Here is a 24,440-nt window from a genome sequence, read left to right as displayed (position 1 = left end):
CTCCCATCCCAATCTCTGCCAAATTCCACAGTTTCACCTCCATAAGATATACTTAACACCAGAATTATCATCATTCTAATATAAAAGAGGTTCCAGTTTTCTTTCCAATTCCCTATTTATGTTAGTTATACAACATTCTCTAATATCCCAATACAAATATTCTCAGTAACTTCAATACTTGCAAGCTTTACTTTTCCCCAATAAAACAATTTGACCAGGCTATACGTTTTCTCTTTTTCTGTTGAAAAAGCCCTATCCTTCTTTCCTTTTCAATAGTCCCTACCAATATAGAAGATACTCATTACCTTTTGGGAGAAGGGGCTTTACTACCTATTGTTTTCCCCTCCCCACAATCCACTAAACACAGTGACCAAAATACATACTAAAAGTTTATTGTGTTGGGTCTGAGAATATGGCCTAGTGTCAAGAGTGCTTGCCTTGTATATATAAAGCCCTAGGTTCGATTCCTCAGCACCATAATACAGAAAAGGCCAGAAGTGGCACTGTGACTCAAGTTGGCAAGAGTGCTAGCCTTGAGCAAAAACAAGCCATGGGCAGTTTTCAGGACCTGAGTTAAAAAAAGCCCCAGGACTGGCCAAAAAAAAAAAACACGTTTATTTTGTCATTTACCACTGCTAAAAACAAATCAACAAACAACTCCAGCTCACCTCTATCTACTTAAAAAAAAAAGAAAATACCTACAGTATGCAGTCCAAGAATCTTTATAGTCAAGACTAACTTTTTTAGTCCATTCTTCTATTACTAATCTATGTAACTCATTACTCAAATACTTCAATATTATTGCTACTGAATAAAGGCATTCTAGATTAATTTAGCCACCTGCCAACTCAACCAGCCAAGATAATAATGTTATTAAAGCTGTTTAATTCTTCAACTATTACAAAGATCTGTAAATTCAGTAAAAAATAATGCTAAAAGGAAACATATAGTACAAAACAATGGAAATTTGTACCTGAAAAATAATATTTTTTAAGATCTACTTGAAATTCAGCTTTTCCATTAAGTACTCCTTGCTCTGAACCAACTAGAAATAATTGTATCCTACTCCTCCTTCTTTCATGATTTAAACTGGTTTGTGTGAAGCTGCTCTATCTTCACTGTTGGTTTGTTCAAACTCCTTTGCAGATATCCTATACCTTATCTCATTTTTGTTACCTTCTGGAATAGTGTTTGGCATGTAACTGGTGCTTAATATGAAGTTCTCAGGGGACATCAGAAGAAAAAGGTTAAAGGGAAAAAAAATTACTAGTTATAAGCATCGAAGACAAAAAAGCAACAGACATCATAAGAAACAGTGTGCAGCTAGCTTCCTATAATCCTAGCTTCTCATGGGGCTAGTATCAGAGGACTGCAGTTTGAAACCAGCCAAGGCAAACAAATCCCTAAGATTCTTCTCTGTAAGAACCAGGAAAAGGAAGTGGAGGTGTGGCTCAAGTGGTCATGCACCAGCCTTAAGCAGAAACAGCTAGGCCCTGAATTCAAGCCCTAGAAGTAACACAAAAAGGGGGGTCTGGGGGGGAGGAGAGAAAAAGTGAGCAACCATAGTTTCTTTACATTTCAGCTAATTATCTTTCCAATTAATTCAATTATAAATTTTCTACAGACAAGAAATAGTTTTTCTGTTTATATATACCCTTGCTATCCCCAGGATAAAACAGAGGACAAACTAGAGAAATCATGATGTAAAGTAAATAATATTTTTATAAGAGAAATATGACACGAACAAACATACACAAAAGTATTAGAGTAGAAAAGCTGCCAGAAGTTTCCATGAAATTTTATCATAGGAAAATTAATTTTATCATAGGAAAATGGAGACTTCATCTACTCCCTCATTTTATACATAACAAAACAAAAACAAAAAACAGGCCCACAGGGGCTGGGAATATGGCCTAGTGGCAAGAGTGCTTGCCTCGTATACATGAAGCCCTGGGTTCGATTCCCCAGCACCACATATATAGAAAACGGCCAGAAATGGTGCTGTGGCTCAAGTGGCAGAGTGCTAGCCTTGAGCAAAAAGAAGCCAGGGACAGTGCTCAGGCCCTGAGTTGAAGGCCCAGGACTGGCAAAAAAAAAACAGGCCCACAGAATTTCAATGACATTCTGTGAAAAGAGATTGAAGATAGAAAAACTATGACATCTCCTAGTAGGGATTTCTAGTTTCTGGAAAAAAGCTCTTATAACACACTTGAGGAATTAAAAACAATAAATACATTAAGAATCCTTTGAACTATAAATGATTTTGCTTATAACATGTAAGGTCCTAACTTATATCCTGGTTCATAGAAGTACTAATTCTACTGTCTTCTGCACCATCTTCACCAGTAGATATATTTACATAGTACAAAAAGGAATAATGTAGAATTGGTTTCTAGAAACTTAGAAGACAAGTAGAAAAACCCTTCCTGGGGCTGGGAATATGGCCTAGTGGTAGAGTGCTCACCTCATATACACGAAGCCCTGGGTTCGATTCCTCAGCACCACATATATAGAAAAAGCCAGAAGTGGTGCTGTGGCTCAAGTGATAGAGTGCTAGCCTTGAGCAAAAAGAAACCAGGGACAGTGCTCACACCCTGAGTTCAAGCCCCAGGACTGGCATAAAAACAAAACAAGCAAAAAAAAAAAAAACCTTCCTTTCCAATTGGAGAAGGGTTAAGACTTAACAAGATTGAGGCACACAAGACAGAAAACCTTACTCCTGCTGTAGAGATGTTTGTTCATCTATGTAGACAGAAATTACAAAAAGAGTGAATGGTCCATATGAACCTAACTAAAAACTGATATATGATAACACTAAGATTTGAAAGACTTAGGCAGATACAGTCAACTAGAGTATAAAAACTTGTGCATTGGTAAACTGAGAGAAGAACAGTAGAGATTCTGTTGCTTATATTTATAAAATCATAGGCTAAGCCTGGCGCTGGTGGCGCCTGTAATCCTAGCTACTTAGGAGGCCTAAGATCTGAGGATCACCATTCCAAACCAGCCCAGGCAGAAAACTCCATGAAACTCTTATCGCTAATAAACTACTCAGAAAAAGCCAGAAGTGGTTCTGCTGCTCAAGTGGTAGAGCACTAGCCTTGAACACAAAGAGGCTCAGGGATAGGGCCCAGGCCCTGAGTTCAAGCCCAGGACCAGCAAAAATAAAAAAAATTAGAAGCAATATTGATCTCTAAAGAACCTTTACCTATTAATTCTTTGATTCTGTGATTCTGTCCTTTGTCAAAGGTAGATTTTTAGTACAATAACTTACACAGTAACATCCTATCTTTTGTACAGCAATGCAAAAATCCTGCCTACAAATAGTATAAGGATATTCAAACTGTATGGTAGTTATCTCTTAGTAGTCAAGAATAAATAGGCAGGTTGCTTTGGTCAACACTTTACAGATTTAAGTAAAGCAAACCAAAAAGTAGAACACAAAATTTTGAAAACAAGGAGCCTTCAGAATGCTAGGATTAGCAAATCCTAAGTGCATTATAATGCAATGGAAATAGTTCAAGCTCTGTAGTTATATATGTTCAAGTTCAAATTCCAGCTTTGCCAGCAACTGATCAACAGACACAAAACAAGTTATTTAACTATGCTGTGCCTTAGTTTTCTCATTTCTATAAAAAGGTAACAGCACTTATTTTTTATGAAGATTAAAGTCATATGCATTTGTCCCAACACTGGTCTCAATATCTCATTATAGGCACTTGACAAATAGTTATTTTTATTTTTTATTTTTTATTTTTTTTGGCCAGTCCTGGGCCTTGGACTCAGGGCCTGAGAACTGTCCCTGGCTTCTTCCCGCTCAAGGCTAGCACTCTGCCACTTGAGCCACAGCGCCGCTTCTGGCAGTTTTCTGTATATGTGGTGCTGGGGAATCGAACCTAGGGCCTCGTGTATCCGAGGCAGGCACTCTTGCCACTAGGCTATATCCCCAGCCCGACAAATAGTTATTATTATTAAATAAGATAGAATTAAGAAAGTTCCCAGTAACATGTGCCAAGTGACAAAAATAATAATAAAATAACACAGTAACAAGTTACAAGAATGGACAATGTAATAGGAAAATGTGAGTGTGTGTGTGTGTGTGTGTGTGTGTGTGTAGATTATGAAAGCCATGCAAGGCATGATAATAAAGTAATTTGGGTTTCCTCTTACCCAATGAAAATTTTTTTAGATGAAGTTTTTTTCCAGTGGTCTAACAGAAAAAGCTTTGTCCCTAAAGTAGAAATAAAATTACTTTTCTTTTAAATATTCTATAAACTAAAACATGAAATAGTTAAGGCACTGCAAGAGCTATCTAGGTCACAGATTATATCACTCTAAATCAATGAATTTTATACTATAGCTGTTATATCAATGCAGTTCACATGTAATGCCAATTCCATAATACACAATATTTTAATTATGTTTTCTAATATAGCAAGTTTTGTGGTCTCTTTACCTTAATAACTTTTTATTAAATTATAATACACTTAGAGAGATGTACATGTATCATATATGTAAAAGTTATGAACTGGTACAAATTAGATCACAAGTGTAACCATCAAGAAACAAATGATCAGGATTTCTCTCTTCTAGCCGTCAGGGGTGGCTACTATCCTGACTTTCTAACATCCCAAATCAGTTGTACCTGTTTCTGTACCACATAGATGAAATCATGCAGTGTACACTCGTTTCGGTTTGGCTTCTTTTACCTAACCCTTTGTGAGTTTCATCTGTGTTGCAGACTGTAATTTCAGATTGCTCATTCCATTCTTGTTCTTGCATAGTGGACCATCATAGGAAATTACCATGTGTGGATCTATTCAGTTACTAGCCATTTGAGAAGTCTCCAAGGTTCGGCAGCTGAAATAGTGCTGGTGTGATCTCTGCCAAGCCGTGGGTTCAAGCAATGAGGGTAAATAGATCTAGCACTTAGAAAAAAAAAAATAACTATGATGAAGTGAAGAGGGCTGGGAATGGTAGCAAACCTTGTGATCTCAACTTTAAGGGAGATGAAGGCAGGAAAAATGTAGTCTGAGACTAACCTGGGCAAAAGCATGAGACTATTGGGGGGCGGGGGAGAAAGGTCTGTGGTAATGGCTTAAGTGATTAAGACCTCAGAAAATCCCAAAGACAAAAGGAGAAAAGTGAAATGTGATTAAGCAGGGAGAGTAAGTAAAAACTTATGATGATTGAAGACCGAGCTTCCTTTGCTCACCAAGCATCTAAACTCATTACCTCTACCTCTACCAACTCCCTTGATACAGAATTTTCTTTCTAAAACTCCTATCCTGAAGTCTTAACAATATTCAAAATAAGTACATTTGAAGATGGGACTTTTAGGAAGTAAGATGAAATGAGGTCATAATAGTTTAACATTCTAATCTTACAAGACTCAGGTACTTAGAAAAGAAAGAAACAGGGCTGGGAATATGGCCTAGTGACAAGAGTGCTTGCCTCCTACACATGAAGCTCTAGGTTCGATTCCCCAACACCACATATATGGATAACGGCCAGAAGGGGCGCTGTGGCTCAGGTGGCAGAGCTAGCCTTGAGCGGGAAGAAGCCAGGGATGGTGCTCAGGCCCTGAGTCCAAGGCCCAGGACTGCCCCCCCCAAAAAAAAGAAAAGAAAGAAATATTTCTCTATGTAGCTTAACAATAGGGACTGGGGGAGGGGGCGGAATGGGAATGGAGAGTACAAAGGAAGGAGTGACATTAACCAAGAAGCATTGTACTTACAACCTGACTTGTGAAATTATAAACCACTTATACAACTACATAATAATAATTTTAAAAGCAAAAAATAGAAAAGAAAGAGAAACTACAAAAGAACGAAAAAAAGAAAAAGGAGAAAGGAAGGAAGGAAGGAAGGAAAGAAGGAAGGAAGGGTGAAAGGCCTTGTGAGCCCATGGTAATAAGGCAGTTATTTGAAGGTAAAGAAAAGAGCTCTTACCAGAACCAAATCATATTAGTATGCTTGATCTCAGGCTTCCATCCTCCAGAACTTCTATAAGAAACTAAATCTCTATGGCAGCTAAAGTTACTCTCCATCATCTCACCCACACAGAAACAGAAAAATGAAGAATCTTTATCAAAAGAAACTGAAAGGATGGGTACTGGTTACTCATGACTGTAATTGTAGCTAATGATCTAAGGATCACAGCTCAAAGCCAGCCCAGGCAGGAAAGTCAAGGAGACTCTTACTGCCAATAAACTACTCAGAAAAAAAGCCAGAAATAGCACTGTGGCTCAAGTGGTAGCCTTGAGCAAAAGCCCAGGGACAGCACCAGGCTCAGAGTCCAAGACTCAGAACCAGCAAAATAAATAAATAAAAGAAATGGAAGGTTCTTAATTCAGAGAAAAGAAATAAAAATAATAACATAGGAGTCCATTAGTCACCAAGTCCTGCTCATGCATGTTCATGAGCTTTCAATTTGTTTTGTTAACTTTCTCTTAAATATGAAAGAACTGCTAGAATAACAGATGTAGAGAAAGCTTCCAAATAAAAGAAAGAATTCCCAAAAGTTAAAGGAACCAAAACAATGTAGGAAAAAACAATTTAGAAACATTATAAGCCAGTACTGGTGGCTCATGCCTGCAATTCTAGCTACTCAGGAGGCTGAGACCTGAGGACTATAGTTCAAACTCAGCCTGGGGAAAGTCCATGAAACTCTTACCACCTATCAACCAGCAAAAAAGGCTAGAAGTGGAGTTGTGGCTCAAGTGGTAGAATGCCAGCCTTGACCAAATATATGTATGTGTGTGTACATATACTTATATATGTACATATATACAAATATATAAATATATATGCATATATAAAACTGAGATAACAGATACTGATTTTTAAAATGCTGCAATACAGAAACAAAAACACAAGAGAGGGGCTGGGAATGTAGCCCAGTGGTAGAGTGCTTGCCTAGCATGCATGAAGCCCTGGGTTTGAGTCCTCAGCACCACATATACAGAAAAAGCCAGAAGTGGTGCTATGGCTCAAGTGGTAGAGTGCTAGCCTTGAGCACAAAGAAGCCAAGGGCAGTGCTCAGGCGCTAAGTTCAAGCCCCAGGACTGGCAAAAAAAAAACACAAGAGATCACACAAAATATTTTTTCAAAGCTGAAAATTTAAAATCCAGTGAAAGACAATGGAATTTTATGCCTCTATCAGAAAGAATGTCATTGCCCCATTCGTAAGGAAATGGAAGGACTTGGAAAAAATTATACTAAGTGAAGTGAGCCAGACCCAAAGAGACATGGACTCTATGGTTTCCCTCATAGGGAATAATTAGCACAGGTTTAGGCTAGTCACAGAAGAGGATCACAAGAGCCCAATAGCTATACCCTTATGAACACATAAGATGATGCTAAGTGAAATGAACTTCATTTTATAGAAATGAGTGTTATGTCACTGTTGTTTACTTTCAACATGCCATGTGAAACCGTAGCTTCTTTTGTTGATGATCCTCTTGTGTCCCCTTCCTGTGGTTGTCCCGGCCCTATCACTGTATCTCATCTGAGTACCCTGGATACTGTATATACTGGTATTAGAACTAGGGAAGTGAAAGGGAATATCAAAATAGAGAGACAAAGGATAAAAAGACAAACAACTCCAAAAGCAATACTTGCAAAACCACTTGGTGTAAACCAACTGAACAACTCGTGGGGAGAGAGGGAAAGGGGGAGGGGGAGGGAGGGAGGAGGTCACAAATAGTACAAGAAATGTACCCATGGCCTTACATATGAAACTGTAACCCCTCTGTACATCACTTTGACAATAAATAATTATTTTGAAAAATCTAGTGAAAGAATTGAAATATGTCTCATTTTCTTATGTATGAGACTTTCCTCAACATCCTATTGGAAGCTAAATCTTAACACCATTTTGAGGGAAAATGAATTCCAATACAGAAATCTGTCAGTGACAAAACAGCCAAATGTGAGGGTAAAAATAAAATCGAAAAGTGTAGTTCCTATGCACTCCTGTATAATACTGCTGATACACAGAGAGAGAGAGAAAGAGAGAGAGAGAGAACAAAGCAAAAAGAAAGCACGAGAACTAGAAAAAGGAAATGCAGCAGAACTAGAAACCATCCTCCAAGTGCCAGTCAGGTAAGCAAAGTCTCAAGGTGATAGTTACACAGCAGACCTTAACAGGAAATAATGCAGACTTAAGCAGGAAGGACAGCTACAGAAGAGATGTCTACAGGAACAAATGGAACTGGTAAGTTTGACAGATTTGCCTCTGTGGAAAATTGTACTGACAATCATTCCAGTACATGTTTGTTTTATTTTTTTTTCAGTTCTTTCATTTTCCTTTTTGTTTGTTTTGTTTTGAGAGAGATCTACTAAGTAGCTCAGGTTGGCCCTAACTTTGGTCTCAGCATCTTCCCACAGGTTAGGACTATGTGCATGTGCAACCACACCCAGAGTCACATTTTTCAATTCAAAAATGTAGTCAGTGTTAGAGGAAAATAAATTGTTTGCTTTAGTAGCTTACTTGTACAAACACAGACTTGGCTATTTACTAGTTTTACAAATCTAGCTAGACATTGTGAGACAAGTACAGTAAGACGGTATCAAGTTCAAGGTGCACAGAGGTTGCAAAGGGAGGACTCAATCATCAAAAAAGGAAAAAAAACACAACTAAAATTAAAATTTTAAAGCTCTGCACTTCTTTTTTTTTTTTTGCCAGTCCTGGGGCTTGAATTCAGGGCCTGGGCACTGTCCCTGAGTTTCTTTTGCTCAAGAATAGCTCTCTACCACTGTACCACTTCTGGCTTTTTCTGTTTATGTGGTACTGAGGAATGGAACTCAGGGCTTCGTGCATGATAGGCAAGCACTCTACCACTAAGCCACAATCCCAGTCCCAAGTACTATACTTTTTATAAGAACCAAATTAACTTTAATCAATGGCTCACACTATCACACAAGTCAGTTTTAGGGCTTTAAGGTTTGTAAAACACTCAATGGGCCCAGACAAGCATATTTTTATACTTTTCTTGTTTATCCTTCCCAGCTTTCAAATTTACTGTCAGTGATCCTTCTTTATCAGGACTGTCCCATCTTTTGTTATGGGATTAAAAAAAACTAATAAAAATACTTTAGACTCAAAACTAAATGTCATTCTTTTCATATATACTAAATATATACCTCATATATACTAAATGTCCTCCCCTTTATATATATACACACACACACACACACTTTTATTTAATGTGTACTTTGTTACATCCTCAATGAGAAAGCAAAGCAGTTTTTAGGATTTTTTTTTTAAGCTAAGCTAATACAGGAGCTTAAATGATTGATAGCAATAGAGGTAGCCAGGTCTAAGATGTATCTATGGCTAGTTTTGCTTTGCTGAGACTCTCTTCCTTGTTTAAATATCTTTATAGCTAACTTCCTGTCCTGAGTGAGATTGTTCAATCAATAAACTACAGATAACTGAGTTGTGCAACTAACACATGATTGTCCATTCACTAAGATTTTAACAAAAATCACAGACATATGAGAATGGCATTACAAATTGGGACTTGTGTACTTGCAATTTTATCTGCAGTAATTAAAAAATGTAGTCAGTATTAGAAGACAATAAATTGTTTGCTTTATTAGCTTACTTGTATAAACACAGAACTTGGCTATTTACTAGTTTCAGAAATCTAGCTAGACATTGTATGAAAAGCACAGTAAGTGGATCTTAAGCTCAAGGTGCACAGAGGTTGCAAAGGGAGAGTCAATCAACTTTTAATGACTATTAAAAATGAGCCAGTGGCTCACATCTTTAATCCTAGCTACTCAAGAGGCTGGGATCTGAGGATGGCAATTTAAAGCTGGCATGGGCAGGAAACTCGATGTGCAGCTGTGGCTCAAAGTGATAGAGCACTCACTAGCCTTGAGCAAAAAAGCTCAGCAACAGTGCCCAGGCCCTGAGTTCAAGCTTCACAGAAAAAACAAGAAACTCCCTAACAGCTGTTTTACTAATGCCATTTTGTGTATTCTACATTTTTTAAGCCAGAATTTCTTTTTTCCTTAAGATTTATTTCTTTTCAGTCATCCTAATACACTGGCAATTAAATATCCACACTCATTCCTCAAAAAAACTCAGGGAACATAAATACACAAACAAGACTCATAAAGCTGCACATGAACAGAAATGCAGGCCCTTACAACTTAAAGTGTTTGGATTTAACTATGAAAACAAATAGCTTGAAAATATTAACCACCTAAAATTCCTAAGTAAAGGGGTATAAATCCTATCCTCAAAACTACTTTCCTTCTAGATATACAGAGAAGACCAAAAAAGGATATTCTTAGGAGAGAATCACAAAGGTGCTATGCCAAAGTGCCTCTTCATATTAATACACACACACATCAAATCAAACTAAAAGCAACACTTTCCTAGGAGTAATGCTTTCTAAAGCTGAAATCTTTATGGGTACACTGCACTGATAGCTTAGATGTCAAAGGTTGGCTCAGATGTCAAAGGCTTCCTATACCAGAACCAAGGAAGAAATAACACTGTTGCCACATACTTAAGTGTAGCTTTTTTTTTCATTGTGAAAAAGTCAATCTCTCCAATTCAGATTTGTTTCACGATCTAAGCTACCATTACATCAGCAATACTAAAACTGCTTGACATTTCACTTTTTTTTCCCACCTTAAAACACAAGGCAAAACAGAAAGATTTTTGCAACACTGTGTAGCAATGTATATTTAAATTTTTTAATAAAAAGCTTGTGATCCCATAAAGATCTAATTTCCACCAGTCTACATATGGTCAGAACATTATGTACCTACAACTAAATAGGTAGGTAATTTGAAGAAAGACTACTTCAAAAAATTGAGTAACCTACATTTAAAAGGAAAACTGAGGAGACTGCTTAACATTCTTTCACTGATACTTAAAACATTTTGCAATCATTTGATCTGGCCAAAATATGTCAAAGCTCCTGATTTTAGTCACTTGCTACAGGCGGTAGGGGAAAAGGGGGTGGAGGAATATGGCTGAAAATTCTTCTGAAGGGTGGTATTTCAAAAAGGACCATTCAAAACACTCAACAATATGGGGCAATGAGAGGTCCAGGGGGTGGTATCTTAGCCTACAACACACTAGCGGCCCAACATGCGACCTCATTTCCCTAATAGGGATGAAATGCTCATGCCTCTAGTGGTTTCCAGCTGGCGCCAATATGCTCCACACACACACCCCTCTTTTTTTGACAGGATTTTTCGGATGTTGCTGACTGTGTCACAAACATAAATTCCTACGAACGATTTAATTATCAATCGAGCATCTTTTTAAAAAACCAACACACACACACACACACACACACACACACACACACACACACACACACACACACCCCTTCCCCGTATCTCCTCTCCCATCTCCCCAAACATCCAGGAAGGTCCTCCTCTCGATCGATTCCTGCAAATCCTACAGAGCATTAGCCAGGAGGAAAACCCCCACGACAGAGAAATAACAGGAGTTCCGACCCTTCTCTCCTCCCCGCAACCAGAAATCACAGGCTCCATTTCCGGTCACCCTCGGGGACTGCAAAATCATCCCCGGCCGGGAAACCCGACGCCTCCCGCCCCCTCGGGGCTGCCGCACGCGGCCACCGCGCTCGTTCCCCCCCACCCCGGCCCGGCCCGGCCCGCCCGGCCCCGCCGGCGCCCCTACTCCTCCCCGCACCTCCCCGCGCCCACCTCGCGGCGGCGGCTTCAGCTCCCCGTTCTCCTCGCGGGCGGCCCCGCCGAGCCCGTGCCTCCGCCGCTCCTTCTCGCGCTTCTCCTTGGGTCTGCGCGGCTTGGCGGCGGCCGGGGCTGCCGGGGCGGCGGGCGGCAACAGGAGACGGGGCGGCGGGGCGTGCAGCAGCGCCGGGGGCACCAGCAGGGTGCGCGGCGCCGACGGAGACGGGGAAACGGAGGCTGCAGAGGAGATGGCCGCGCCCGGGGAGAAGGACACACAGCTCCGAGATGACGCGGAGGGAACGGCGGACAGGGCGGCGAGGCTCCACGACGCCGGGCTGCCGTAGCTCTGAGGCGAAGGTGCCGCTGGCGGCTGCGGCTGCCTGCTGTTCCCGCCGCTGTTCCCTTCCCCGTTCACCCTCCGCGGCGCCTTTTTCTCCTCGGTCCGGACCTTCTTGGCGGACAGGGAACCTAGTGAATCTCGGGAAGAAGACTGCAGCCTGCTAAGCGATTCTTTCTCCGAGACGGCGGCAGCGGGGCCGCGTATCGGGTTCGGGGGCTCCGCCATTTTGCACTCCTGTTGTATTTACTCTTCTCCGCTTCCAGGCGCGGGGCATGGGGCGGGCCCTCCGCCCGGGGAGGGGCAGTCTGACCACCGGCAGGGCCTTTCATTGGGCTATCTTTGCTGAGGGACCCATCTAACCACCAATCAAATACCTGGACGTAAGCCTAAGGGGTGGGATTGCCCAGTAGACCCTCTTTGGAGGTCAGAGCTCGGCGGGGCGCGGCTCGGGACCGGTGCTGCGCGAGTAGTTGCTTCAGCTGTCTCCTGCGTGAACTCGGGTACCCTGAGTCTCTGGGAAGAGATTTGGAACCCCAAATCTTCCCTGACTGGGGTGACATTAGTCTCTTCCCCGAAGATTTTCATCTTAGTTATGCCACTTTCAAGTATTATTTTTTCTTCTTGAGGTGTCTAGTTCCTTTCTGCCTCTGCGCGTCCAGAAAACTGCATTTCAGGGATGCTCGGCTCTGAGAACAAACTTTGCAGAAAATTAAGGCTTTTCTTTTGTCAGACCGCAGTCGGCTGACGGAGGGGCAAAAAAAGGGGGGAAAAATTAATGGGGTAACCAGAAACTATTTTACTCATGCTAAACTCATGAACGCTGGCGCTCTGAGGGAAATAATCTCCAGCAACACCAGAACTTTCGCCTTGCCTCCGACCTTGAAGGTAAGAATTCCCTCCCCTGGGTTTGAAGACTTTAAATTGTTGTGACTTGATGCTTAATGTCCTTGATTTTAGCATTATTGTATCTTAAGGTCACCAAGAGAAACGTGTTAGCGATACTCAAAACATGTTTGAAAAGCAAGATTTTTTTGTAAGGTTCAGTATTTTAGTGTTTATTATTTAGCGCCCGGAGTGTTCGATATTTTATAAGCCGTGATTGTTTTTCTTAAAAGATAAGGACTTCTCGGAGATTGGTTTTAGTTTAGATGACAAGGAATTTGGGGAGATGGGTTACAGTTAAAACGCAGCACAAAGCATAGTTTTAACTTATTTAAATCTCATGAGAGAAAGACAAAGGAAGGATGTAAAAACCAAGTAGATGACAAGTGAGAGGAGATTGAATGATTCCCAAGAGGAACCCAGAGTTTCCAGTTACTTTCTGGAATCAGTTAAAAGTAACCTTTCAGGAATACCCATTCTTGAGAACTCTCTCTGTAATGTCCGAATTCTTTTGTTATTTTGTTACTCTTTTCTTTTTTCTTAATCTCCACTCCCTTAGGATTTGGAGAGGGAAAGTTGGGGGAGGGTCAAAATGTGATGTCGGTTTAGAGATATATTTATTTATTTTTAGGTGCAGGAAATTGTAATTCAAATATTTAACCCTTTACTGCCTGATAGTAAAAGCAGTTTGGAATTGGAATTGAGTGGAAGCGGATATCTTCATAAATAGTAGTACTGCTAGAGTAAAAGCAGAAGACCGGAAGTCATCCACTCACTGAATACTTAGGCTGCTTCATCTGTTAAGACCTTTCTCTTATTTTAAGTAAATTTGGTTAGTGATCAGAAAGTTCCCTCTCACATTGTAAACTTAGGCTTTCTAGAAACTTCAAAAATCACACTAAAACCATTACAGTTAAAATAACTTATTAATCAGTAACCTTAAAAAGAAATGTCTTAGCAAGGCACCTGTGGCTCATGCCTGTACATACCTATTCTGGAGATCGAGACCTAGGGATTACAGTTTAAAGCCACCCCAGGCAGGAAAGTCCTTAAAAGTCTTACCTCCGAAAAGCCAGGAGTGGAACTATGGCTCAAGTGGCAGAGAGAGAGAGTACTAGCCTTCAACCAAAAAAGCTTCAGGACAGGCCCTAGGACAGGGACACCCCCCCCCAAAAAAAAAAGCATTTTATATACATAAATATAGTACCTGAAAACTTGTACTACTCATTCATCTCCCACATTCCTTGTCCAGTAATACACTGGTTTCAGGCCTGGCCTGGACTTAGTAGAGTCTGTACAAGGATGTGGTTATGAAGATACAATGTACCATCTGTTTAAATATTCAGAAATTATAAGTCAGGCTAGCAAATATGTATAAAATTTATTTTATTCTACTAATCTCTTGACCATTTCCATAATGATCTGACAAGCCAGGTTTAATTTTAGAATTCTCAATCAGTCCCCAACTGATTTTTATTCTCTTCCCACCCCAGCTTCTTTGACTGCCACCCCAAATGAGGCCATGCACATACCTGATATGTTTGACATATGTCCACATCCTGTGTGCCTTGCAATCAGTGATGTCCAATCAGCAGTTCCGTCTACTCTCCAGTCTAAAAATATGTGCAAGCTCCCAGCAGGCATAGCACTTTTTCATACACTCTTTGCCTTTACAACAAGAACAGGACTGAGAAGAAGACAAGAATATCCTACCTAGGGCCTAACTCTATGTTGTAAAACTTGCCTAATTATAATTAAGAGATGACTAGTGAAAGGAAACTTTTTACTCGCCTTCATAACCAGCCATTCTTTTTCAACTGTCTCATTCCTAACAGTATTTAACTAGGCAAGAATTTATATCACTATAATCAATTCCTTTTGGCATTATCTCCTCACTGCCATTTAGGCTGTCCACTATTGTTTCTCTATTCCACATACCTACCTCCTCTTCTTACCTGTTTGACTACATTACCTTTTTTTCTAATCTCCTTGTTTTTTTTCCAGATCTCTTTTCAAAATCTAAGTCTGTTCATATGTCCTCCATTCTTAAAACCTGTCAGTTACCATCACAGCATACATACACACATATACATACAGATAGATAGACATGTGTGTTTCAATAATGAACCCAAGAGAAGGAATTGTCATACATGCTTTCTATATTTCTAAACTGCATAACTTGATAGACAGTGGCATCATTCACTGACCTAGAAACACTGAAAGATTGACTAGTTTCAGGTACTTTTTTTCCCTCTCAGATCTCAGCTCAAGCCTCATTTCATTGGAGTAATCTCCCTTCTCTTTCCAGTCTAGATTTAAGGTCCTTCCTACCCTTCTCCCACTCCACAGTACCCATACTGCAGCTTGAACTCAAGAGCTTTGATTAAGCTACTGCCCCCAGTCTTCTTCTTTTTTAGGTTTTTTTGTTTGTTTGTTTTTGTTTTTTTTTCCTGAATTAGGGTCTCACTTTAACCTTACCAAGGCTGGCCTCTAATTGTAATCCTACCTCTGCCTCCTAAATAGCTGGCACCAAGGCAGGATAGATCAGGGAAAAGGAGGAAATGACAACCAGGAAATCATAGATAAATATTGTATTAGACAATTGACAAGCAGTATTTTTTCTTTTTTTTGGCCAGTCCTGGGGCTTTAATTCAGGGCCTGAGCACTGTCCCTGGCTTCTTTTTGCTCAAGGCTAGCACTCGACCACTTGAGTCACAGAAGCACTTCTGGCTTTTTCTAGATATGTGGTGCTGAGGAATAGAACCTAGGAAGCACTCTACCACTAGGTCATATTTCCAGCCCAACAAGCAGTATTTTTTGAACATAAAAAAATACTGTATTAGTAAATAACTTGACTGAAAGCATAGGAACACTACTTCTTTTGCTTGAGCCATACATTGTCTCAATAAGCTGCAAGATTTCATAAAGAGGAAAAGGAGCAACTCTTTATCTCTGACTTTGCCCACTTACCCAAATAATTAGTGCACATTGGGAACTGATCAAGGATATCTGAAAGAAAAACAGTATTCTTGGGGAAAGGTGGGGGGAAGGAGACCACTTGGGAAAATGAATGAATTCTCTGGGCACGAAAAGTATTTGCAAAAGAAAACATTCTTCTCGAGGATGATTGTCTTGAAGGGAGACAGAATCTGGCAGAATCCTTTGTTGTAATGAGCCAATTTTAATGAAGAGACTAACTCTTGGTATGTTTAGGCCCAGTTTATAAACTAGTGTAATAGCAAGAATGATTAAATATACCAAGTGTCTAGAACAAAGGGAAATGTTCATCCCAGAGCAAATTGGAACCAAACCCCCAGCCCACTTCGTGACCAGAAAGTCCTCTATTAGATTAGTAATTGTCCCTATTATCAGATGTGCCCACACACATGTCTGGGTTGTGTACTATCCTTTCTTTGGTTTGGTTTAACTGAATAATAAACTTCCTTAGCAAGGGGCTAGCATCACATACCTATATTCTCAGCATCTCAGTAGGCTGAGATCTGAGGATCACGGTTAGAAACCAGTCCAGGCAGGAAAGTCTATAAAATTTATCTCCAGTTAACTACCCATAAAAGCCAGAAATGGAGCTATGGCTCAAGGACAGAACCCTGGCCCTGAGTTTAAACCCCAACTGGCACACACACAATTTTTTTTAATAAATACATTAAATTAGTTGGTCTACCTGATATGTTCTAAAATTCTTTTTTTTTTTCAAGATATCATGAATTTAGTATCTAAGAACTGAGGCCTCCTCCCTTTTGAAGACCTCGCTAGAGAAGTTCACTAATTCAAATAACAGGAATTCAGACATGCATCACCATGTTCAGCTTGTTTCTGAGATAAAATCTTACTAACTTCTTTCCTGGGCCAGTCTCATATTTACAACCTTCCTGTTTTCACCTCCTGAGTACTGGGGTTACAGGCATGAACCAACATGCTCAGTTAGATTAAGTTCCTTTTTGTTCCTTTTCTTCTCATCCCCATAGCTTTTAGTTTTGTTTTGTTGTTGTTGGAGATGCCAGTGTTGCTTCGATAGCACCTGTTCTTTCCATCCTCTATAATAGCTCTATTGAAAACATACTACCCTATACCATCTTGTCTGAAACCTGACTGCTCTCTGAGGACACAGAATACAGACCACACTTTTCAAAAAATGCTTATACTATGTTGGAAATCATCTCCCAAGTTATGCAACACAGAATTTCAGGTTATAAATAAGAGCCTCTAGTGCTGGGAATATTGCCTAGTGGCAAGAGTGCTTGCCTCATATACATGAAGCCCTGGGTTCGATTCCCCAGCACCACATATATAGAAAATGGCCAGAAGTGGTGCTGTGGCTCAAGTGGCAGAGTGCTAGACTTCAGCAAAAAGAAGCTAGAGACAGTGTTCAGGCCCTGCGTCCAAGCCCAAGACTGGCAAAAAAAATAAAATAAGAGCCTCTAGTGTCTACAAAGAGTCCATGCTTCTCTGTGATGCAACTCTCATCATATTGCACTGATTTACTTCCCCTTTGCCCTCCAACCATCACTTTAGCTATGTATACTAATCACCCATCTTATATTCCCAGCTTATTGTTTCTTCTCAGAGCTACATTTCCATTTTGTTTCAGCCACAAACTCCAATAGTTCTTCCTTTGTTCTTTTCATTACCCACAACTCTTTCCTTCATCTCTGAAGTCTTAAGCTGCAGTGTTTTACTATCTATCTAGCTCACTTCCTTCCTTACTCTTGGGCCCTTCCTTCCTTCCTTCCTTCCTTCCTTCCTTCCTTCCTTCCTTCTTTCCTTCCTTCCTATCTCTGTCTCTCTCAAAATATACTCCAAGCTGGCCTCAAACTTGAGACCCTCCTGCCTCCTGCCTCAGCCTCACTAGTGCTGGGATTACAGACAGATATACACTAACATATTTCAAGGAATCAGTGGTAGAATTGCTTGCCCAGCATGTGAGAGGCCCTGAGTTTCATCCCCAGCTCCAACAAAAATAAATAAATTTAGCTTTACACCTTTGACCTCAGGACTCTCCATCTTTTCTAATGATGTTGCCCAAATCACAGGATACCCAGTTAATAAACATCAAATAATTTTTAGAGTATGCCCCTACAGTATTAAAAACATTCTTTCAAAGAATTTTTTATCTGAGCTAGATGCTGGTGGCTCATGCCTGTAATCCTAGCTACTCAGGAGGCTGAGATCTGAAGATTGCAGTTCAAAACCATACCAGACAGAAAAATCTCCGTGAGACTCTGTCTTGAATTAATCACTCAAAAACTGGAAGTGGAGCTGTGGCTTAAAAGTGGTAGAATGCTAGCTCAGGAACAGTGCCAGGCCCTTCGTTCAAGCCCACAACTAAGAAAATAAATAAAAATTATTTATCTGGACTTTACATTGTACTGAATGTCCTTTTATTTTCCCAGTAAATCTCAGAACCCTGCAGTAATCCATCCCAACTATGCTTTCTTTACTATCCAGCCTAGATCTTTCATTATATTACTTGTACCAAACATTTGTTAACACCTCAGTTACTTGCCCCCCTCAGTTACTTGTCTTTCTGTTGCTGACTTTATGTCATCACAGCTGCCTGCTTTTGTGCATCCAAGCTGTTATTACTGTCCCTTCTCTTCTATTTTACCCTGTTGGAGATTCTTGGGGAGATGCTTTTTTTTTTTTTTCTGATGCTGTGGAATTTTTATGGGGTATTGCTCATCATCATGTCTTCTAAATGCAGACCATTCTCACATCTGTCTCTGTCTTTTTTGGCTTTGTTCCTGATTCCTCCCAGTGGACACCACCATCTGTGTAAACTCAGATACCTGCAGCTTTATACCACCTATTCTCATTTTTCTTGAGTTCCTTATCCACTTTGTCACTCAGGCCACAGACCTAGGAATCTTCCTTTAGTATTTCCCCCACTACCATTTGCAACCAGTGTCATTCCTAGTCAATTTGTCTTTATTCTCACTGTTGCCTTGGGCCTTCAGGCTTCAAATCAGCTTGGATTTTTGTCAATGATTTTTCTTCTTGGTTGTTCAATTCTACCTCTAGTTTCCTGTTTTCTTTATTACTCCCCAAATTAAAATTTAAAATACCAACCTGATTATGTTTCATTCCCTTCAGTACTGCCCTAACATACAGAATAAAAGTTTTAGGTTTTGTTTTGCCAGTCCTGGGCCTCAGACTAAAGGCCTGAGCACTGTCCCTGGCTTCTTTTTTCTCAAGGCTAGCACTCTGCCACTTGAGCCACAGCGCCACTTCTGGCCATTTTTTGTATACGTGGTGCTGAGGAATCGAACCCAGGGCCTCATGTATACGAGGCAAGCACTCTTGCCACTAGGCCACATTCCCAGCCCCCCAAAGTTTTAGTTTTTAATGTAGCATGCAAGCCATTCTTTATACAACCCCAGAGCCCTTATCTCTCTCACTCTCCTACTACCCTCAAATTCATTTTTTCTGGACTATATGTCTATTCTTTTTCTTCTGCCTGAGATACCCAAGAAAGTTCTGTTTATCATTCAAATTATGACTAAAGCCTCATTTCCTGGTCTGCCAAATCAGAGTTGATGTCCCCTGTACCATCATTACTTTGCTTAGGATTGTTTAACATACTGGTCATCCTTCAGTCTCTGTGAGCTTCTCAAGGGTGTGAATAATGTGTTTGGTGTATGCATTTGCATATGTGTATGCATTTTAGTTTTTAGATCCATGGTAGAACATTTTACTCTTAAAGCCCCTGGTTTAGTCCTCCGTAGTATTAAAATATATACAGGTGGGTGACAGCGGTTCATACCTATAATCCTAGCTATTCAGAAGGTTCAGATCTGAGGAGCGGGGTTCAAAGTTAGCCTGAACAGGAAAGTCCATGAGATTCTTATTTCCAATTAACCACAAAAGGCCAGAAGGGGAGCTATGGCTCAAGTGGTAGAGCAGTAGCCTTGAAACTATTGGGATAGTACCCTGGCCCAAAGTTCAAGCCCCAAGACCAGCAAAAAATAAAGGGTACATACGCACATGCATGCTGGACCTGAGGCTTGAACTCAGGATTTGGGTGCTGTCCCTGAGTTGCTTTTGCTCAAGACTAGTGCTCTACCACTTGAGCCACAGCTTCACTTCCATTTTTTTTCTGAGTAGTTTATTCGAAATAAGATCTCACAGACTTTCCTACTTGCTCTTCAAATAGTGATCCTCACATCTCAGCTTCCTGAGTAGCTAGGATTACAGGTGTGATCCACTGGTGCCTAGATTACAATGTCAAATCTTTTCTTTTCTTTTCTTTTTTTTGGACAGTCCTGGGACTTTAACTCAGGCCCTGAGCACTGTCCCTGGCTTCTTTTTGCTCAAGGCTAGCACTCTACCACTTGAACCACAGCGCCGCCACTTCTTCAGTGGTGCTGAGGAATTGAACCCAGGTCTTCATGTATACCAGGCAAGCACTTTTCCACTAGGCCGTATTCACAGACCACAATGTCGAGTCTTAATCATACTTTGGGTTAGATTTTAAAATTAAGTTAAAAAGTGGTCATTTCTTTCATGGTTCTTTAGATGTTTTAATTATACATCCATTTTCAAACTAATGGTATGAAGTAACTTTTTAAAGTAGAAGTAACCTTTAATATGAGGAGAATTAAGAAGAGCCAGTTTCTTAGCATACTGTAGCATGCCTATAAATCCCAGGACTTGGGAGGCTGAGGGGAGGATGGCCAGTTTGAGGACAGCCTAAGTTGTACAGAGACCCTGTCTCAAAAACCAACAATAACAACAACAATAACCAGCTCTGGAATTTTAGGTAAGTAAAATAATAGAGTATAAAACTTGTTATTTCATGGTATTGAATATTAATTTACATAGGCAAGCATTTCAAAGAATCTAAAATTAAACCAATAAAAATGCCAGCTTTGTGACAGTCATAGTTTGACGTGCACTGGTGTCTATTTGTACCCTAAAACATGTGGCATTTTGGGGAAATGCCTATTTTCTGTAATTAACTGAACTAATTGTCAAAATAAAGTTTTGATTCCCTCTGCAAAGAAGACTTGAAGGAAAACTAACTGGGTTAAGAGCCAGAATGGGCTGGGAATATGGCCTAATGGCAAGAGTGCTTGCCTCATATACATGAAGCCCTGGGTTTGATTCCCCAGTACCACATATATAGAAAATGGCCACAAGTGGCACTGTGGCTCAAGTGGCAGAGTGCTAGCCCTCAGCAAAAAAAGAAGCCAGAGACAGTGCTCAGGCCCTGAGTCCAAGCCCAGGACTGGCAAAAAAAAAAAAAAAAATAGAATGATCATGGAATTCTAGCTCAGTTTTGGAAATGGCCTTAGAAAAGTGTTTAGAACTGGAATAGACATGAGATTCCCACAGGGCACCAGGTACTGCCTCCTTCTACCTATAGGCCTGAAAAGTCTGAAAGTCTGACAGTGTGACCCTATGAAGTTGACAATGGTTTCTCTGAAGGCTTGGTTTTCTTGCTCAAAATGCAAGTAAAGGATATATAGAAAAGGAAATTCACAAACCAGGTATGGGGTAGGGTTTCAATCCAGGCACTCAAAGTTCGTAATTTTTCTCTATATGTTGCCATACCTAGGCTTTAAGGTCATGATAGACTTTTCTCTCTCCAAATCTACTCCTTACTAGATTGCGTTCCCTTTTATAGATTTCCATCAGTGAATAAAGCTCCTGTCATATTTTAATAGGCTTCCTTACCCTTTTTTAAAACTTGGTATAAAAATGATCTAATGTCCTTCCCTATGAAAATTCTAGCAGCAAGTTTAACCCACAAGAGATACATTTGTACTTCTCTGCTTTGCTTCTTATACTCTACTTTCTGCTTCCTGTGTTGTGGCTCTTCATGAAAGCCTTGAAGCAATGGCTAATCGACCTCCTCCAACTTTTAGGTTTATTTTTCTCCAGTTTTCTGCCTTTCCCTGATCTTAAGTACATATTCCATTTGAGGAAAAGGTCATTAAAAAGTGAGAATTTACCTGAATTACCTGAAATGCTGAATAACAAAAATACATCCTGTATGCTTACAATCTTAATAGCTACTGCCCAGGCCCCCTCCTCCGAGATATAGGAAGGAGAAAAGGCAAATAGGCTCTTTGGACTGGCCCTTAAGACCTTTCCCTAAGCCTCATCCAGGCTCATCCCCCACCCTCACTGCCGTGCTTCACAGCTAGGGGGTTGCACACTGTATTCTTTCTTCCCACAGTTAGTACAACCTCAGGGAAATAAGGTTTCAGGCAGGAAAAAAGGAGACAAAAACATACTTTTCAAAAGACTTTGCTCTCTTGATCACACACATGTTGGATTTTAAGTGCTCTCACAGCCATAGTCATAGAAAATGTTAAGCAGTCAGGTGGCAAATGCAGAAGATATACAAAAATACAAACCAGGGAGCCATTAATACAAAATCAGAGTGTTGATGTTAATTTTCTTTTGGGGGGGGGGTAGGAGGGGCACTTGCAGGTCCTGAGGCTTGAACTGTCCCTGAGCTTTTTCATTCAAGGATAAGGCTCTACTGCTTGACCCATAGCTCCATGTCCAGAGTATTTGCTAGTTAATTGGAGATAAGAGTCTCATAGACTTTCCTGCCCATGCTGGTTTTGACCTGCAATCATCAATTCTCAGCTTCCTGGGTAGATAGGATTACAGGCATGAACCAGTGGTACCCATTTGTTAGGGCACTTTTTAAATGGGCAGTTAAAAAGCTATGAGGGGGGAGGGAAGACCTATGAATTGAAAATTGAGGCCTCCTACTGCTTATTAATGTCTAAAAAGAGAGGCCTGACAATACTGTGAAAAGGGCTTAAAAGAGACACAAAGCAGACTAAAGACAGCAGTCAAGTTTAATAGACAACTCTCTCCCAGTGCACGTGCACGCATGCACATATACATACACACACACACACACACACACACACACACACGACTCTTTACATTGTAATTATTTTTTCTTTTTCTTTCTTTTTTTTTTGCCAGTCCTGGGGCTTGAACTCAGGGCCTTAGCACTGTGCCTGACTTCTTTTTTTTTTTTCTTTGCTCAAGGCTAGCACTATACTTCTTGAGCCACAGCTCCACTTCTGGCTTTTTCTATATATGTGGTGCTGAGGAATCTAACCCAGAGCTTCATGTATACCAGGCAAGTACTTTACCACTATGACATATTCCCAGCCCCAGTTCTGATAATTTTTGAGTTAGGGTCTCCCTTTTTGCCTGGGCCAGCCTGAACCATGGTTGCCCTATTCATACTTCCATAGCTAGAATGATAGATATTCTCCATTGCGCCCAGCTACATGTTCCATTGCACCCAGCTATTTTTTGAAATAGAATCATACAAACTTTTTGTCTGGGCTAGTCTCCAATCTTGATCCTCCCAATCTTTGCCTTTCTGACTATTTGTGCATTCCCTTCTTAGGTTTATTTTCAGGTAGTTATTAGTCTGCTTTTTCCTATTTTCCCCATATATTGTTTAGCCAGTAAATACTTGACAAGTACCCATATGTTGTCAGGTGAAGTGCTAGGAGTATAGAGCAAGAAACAAAACAGGTATGACCACTCATGGAACTAATTATAATCGTGTGATCTGTTTCCAAGTAATCTTTTCATTTCTGCTTTGTTGTTTGAGACCATGTTCTCACTTCTTACTGACTTATTCATACAAGAGACAGTATTGAGTAGCTTTATATGCCTATCTAGCATAGCTTGACAGTGTGGTGACAATATAATTGAAGTAATAGACATCAACAGAAACATTGTAGCCCTCTGGGCTAATACAATGCTGTGTACAGTGAAAATACAGATGGCTCTAGCTGAGAAAGTTAAGAGAACATATGTAAACTACATTTTAGTGGATAGTAGGAAAATGTGGGGAAGGACATTCTAGACTGAAGAAAGTGTATTTGAAGATATATAGAATAATGGCATGTTTAATATCCTACTCTTTGCAAGTTAATTACAGTTCAAGTACAAGAGTCATTAAGTACCATAAAATGAGAGTAATCTCAAAAATGGGTTAGAGCCAGACTGTGGATTAAATGGTTCTTAGGCCTTGCATGCTGAAGAGTCAATATACACGTTTTGTTTATATAAGGCCTTTAATGAGAAAGAGAGACAAATGTTCACATAACCATGTTTTGTTTCCTGCTCATTGCTCATAGGCTTCACCAGGTACTGTTTGCTGCTTGACTTCAGCTGACTATGCAGAGCCAGTTAAGAAAAAGAAGAAGAGAAAAGAAAGAGGAAACTATCCACCAAATACTTAAACACTATTTCAGTTATCACAGTTTTTCTTCAAACTAAACAATAGGAGGAAAACTTGAAATTCTGATGTTAGATTTACCTTTGCTGTTTGTAAATAATTATCAGAATTTGAAATGTCACATTCATTTATACACCTAATCTCTTTATTTTAAAGCTCTCCTGTTTACTTACTAACGTATGATTACTGTATTTCTTATTTGAAAGCATGGAAATATTTTGAAAATAAAACATTAAAATTATGGAATACTTTGATTTTGTTATAAAACCATACTTCTTCCTAA

At 40.1% G+C, this 24,440-nt stretch overlaps 1 protein-coding gene and 1 long non-coding RNA gene across 2 annotated transcripts in view; one reads left to right on the top strand and one right to left on the bottom strand.

The window, feature by feature from the left end:
- Positions 1-12,268, bottom strand: part of Rsbn1l (round spermatid basic protein 1 like) — a 43,688-nt gene extending 31,420 nt beyond the window's left edge. The window contains exon 1 of the mRNA XM_048339877.1: positions 11,703-12,268. Coding sequence (XP_048195834.1) covers positions 11,703-12,252 — 550 coding nt within the window. The 5' untranslated portion in view covers positions 12,253-12,268. The remainder of the gene's footprint in view (positions 1-11,702) is intronic.
- Positions 12,252-24,403, top strand: LOC125346941. The gene is made up of 2 exons (XR_007210071.1): positions 12,252-12,912; positions 24,057-24,403. It is a non-coding gene; the product is annotated as an uncharacterized LOC125346941 (long non-coding RNA).
- Positions 24,404-24,440: the final 37 nt, after the last annotated feature.

Source organism: Perognathus longimembris, chromosome 2 (genome assembly GCF_023159225.1).
Source record: "Perognathus longimembris pacificus isolate PPM17 chromosome 2, ASM2315922v1, whole genome shotgun sequence".
In the NCBI taxonomy this organism is placed as follows: Eukaryota; Metazoa; Chordata; class Mammalia; order Rodentia; family Heteromyidae; genus Perognathus; species Perognathus longimembris.
Note: the sequence above shows the minus strand (reverse complement) of the source record. Positions and strands in the feature narration are given on the sequence as shown.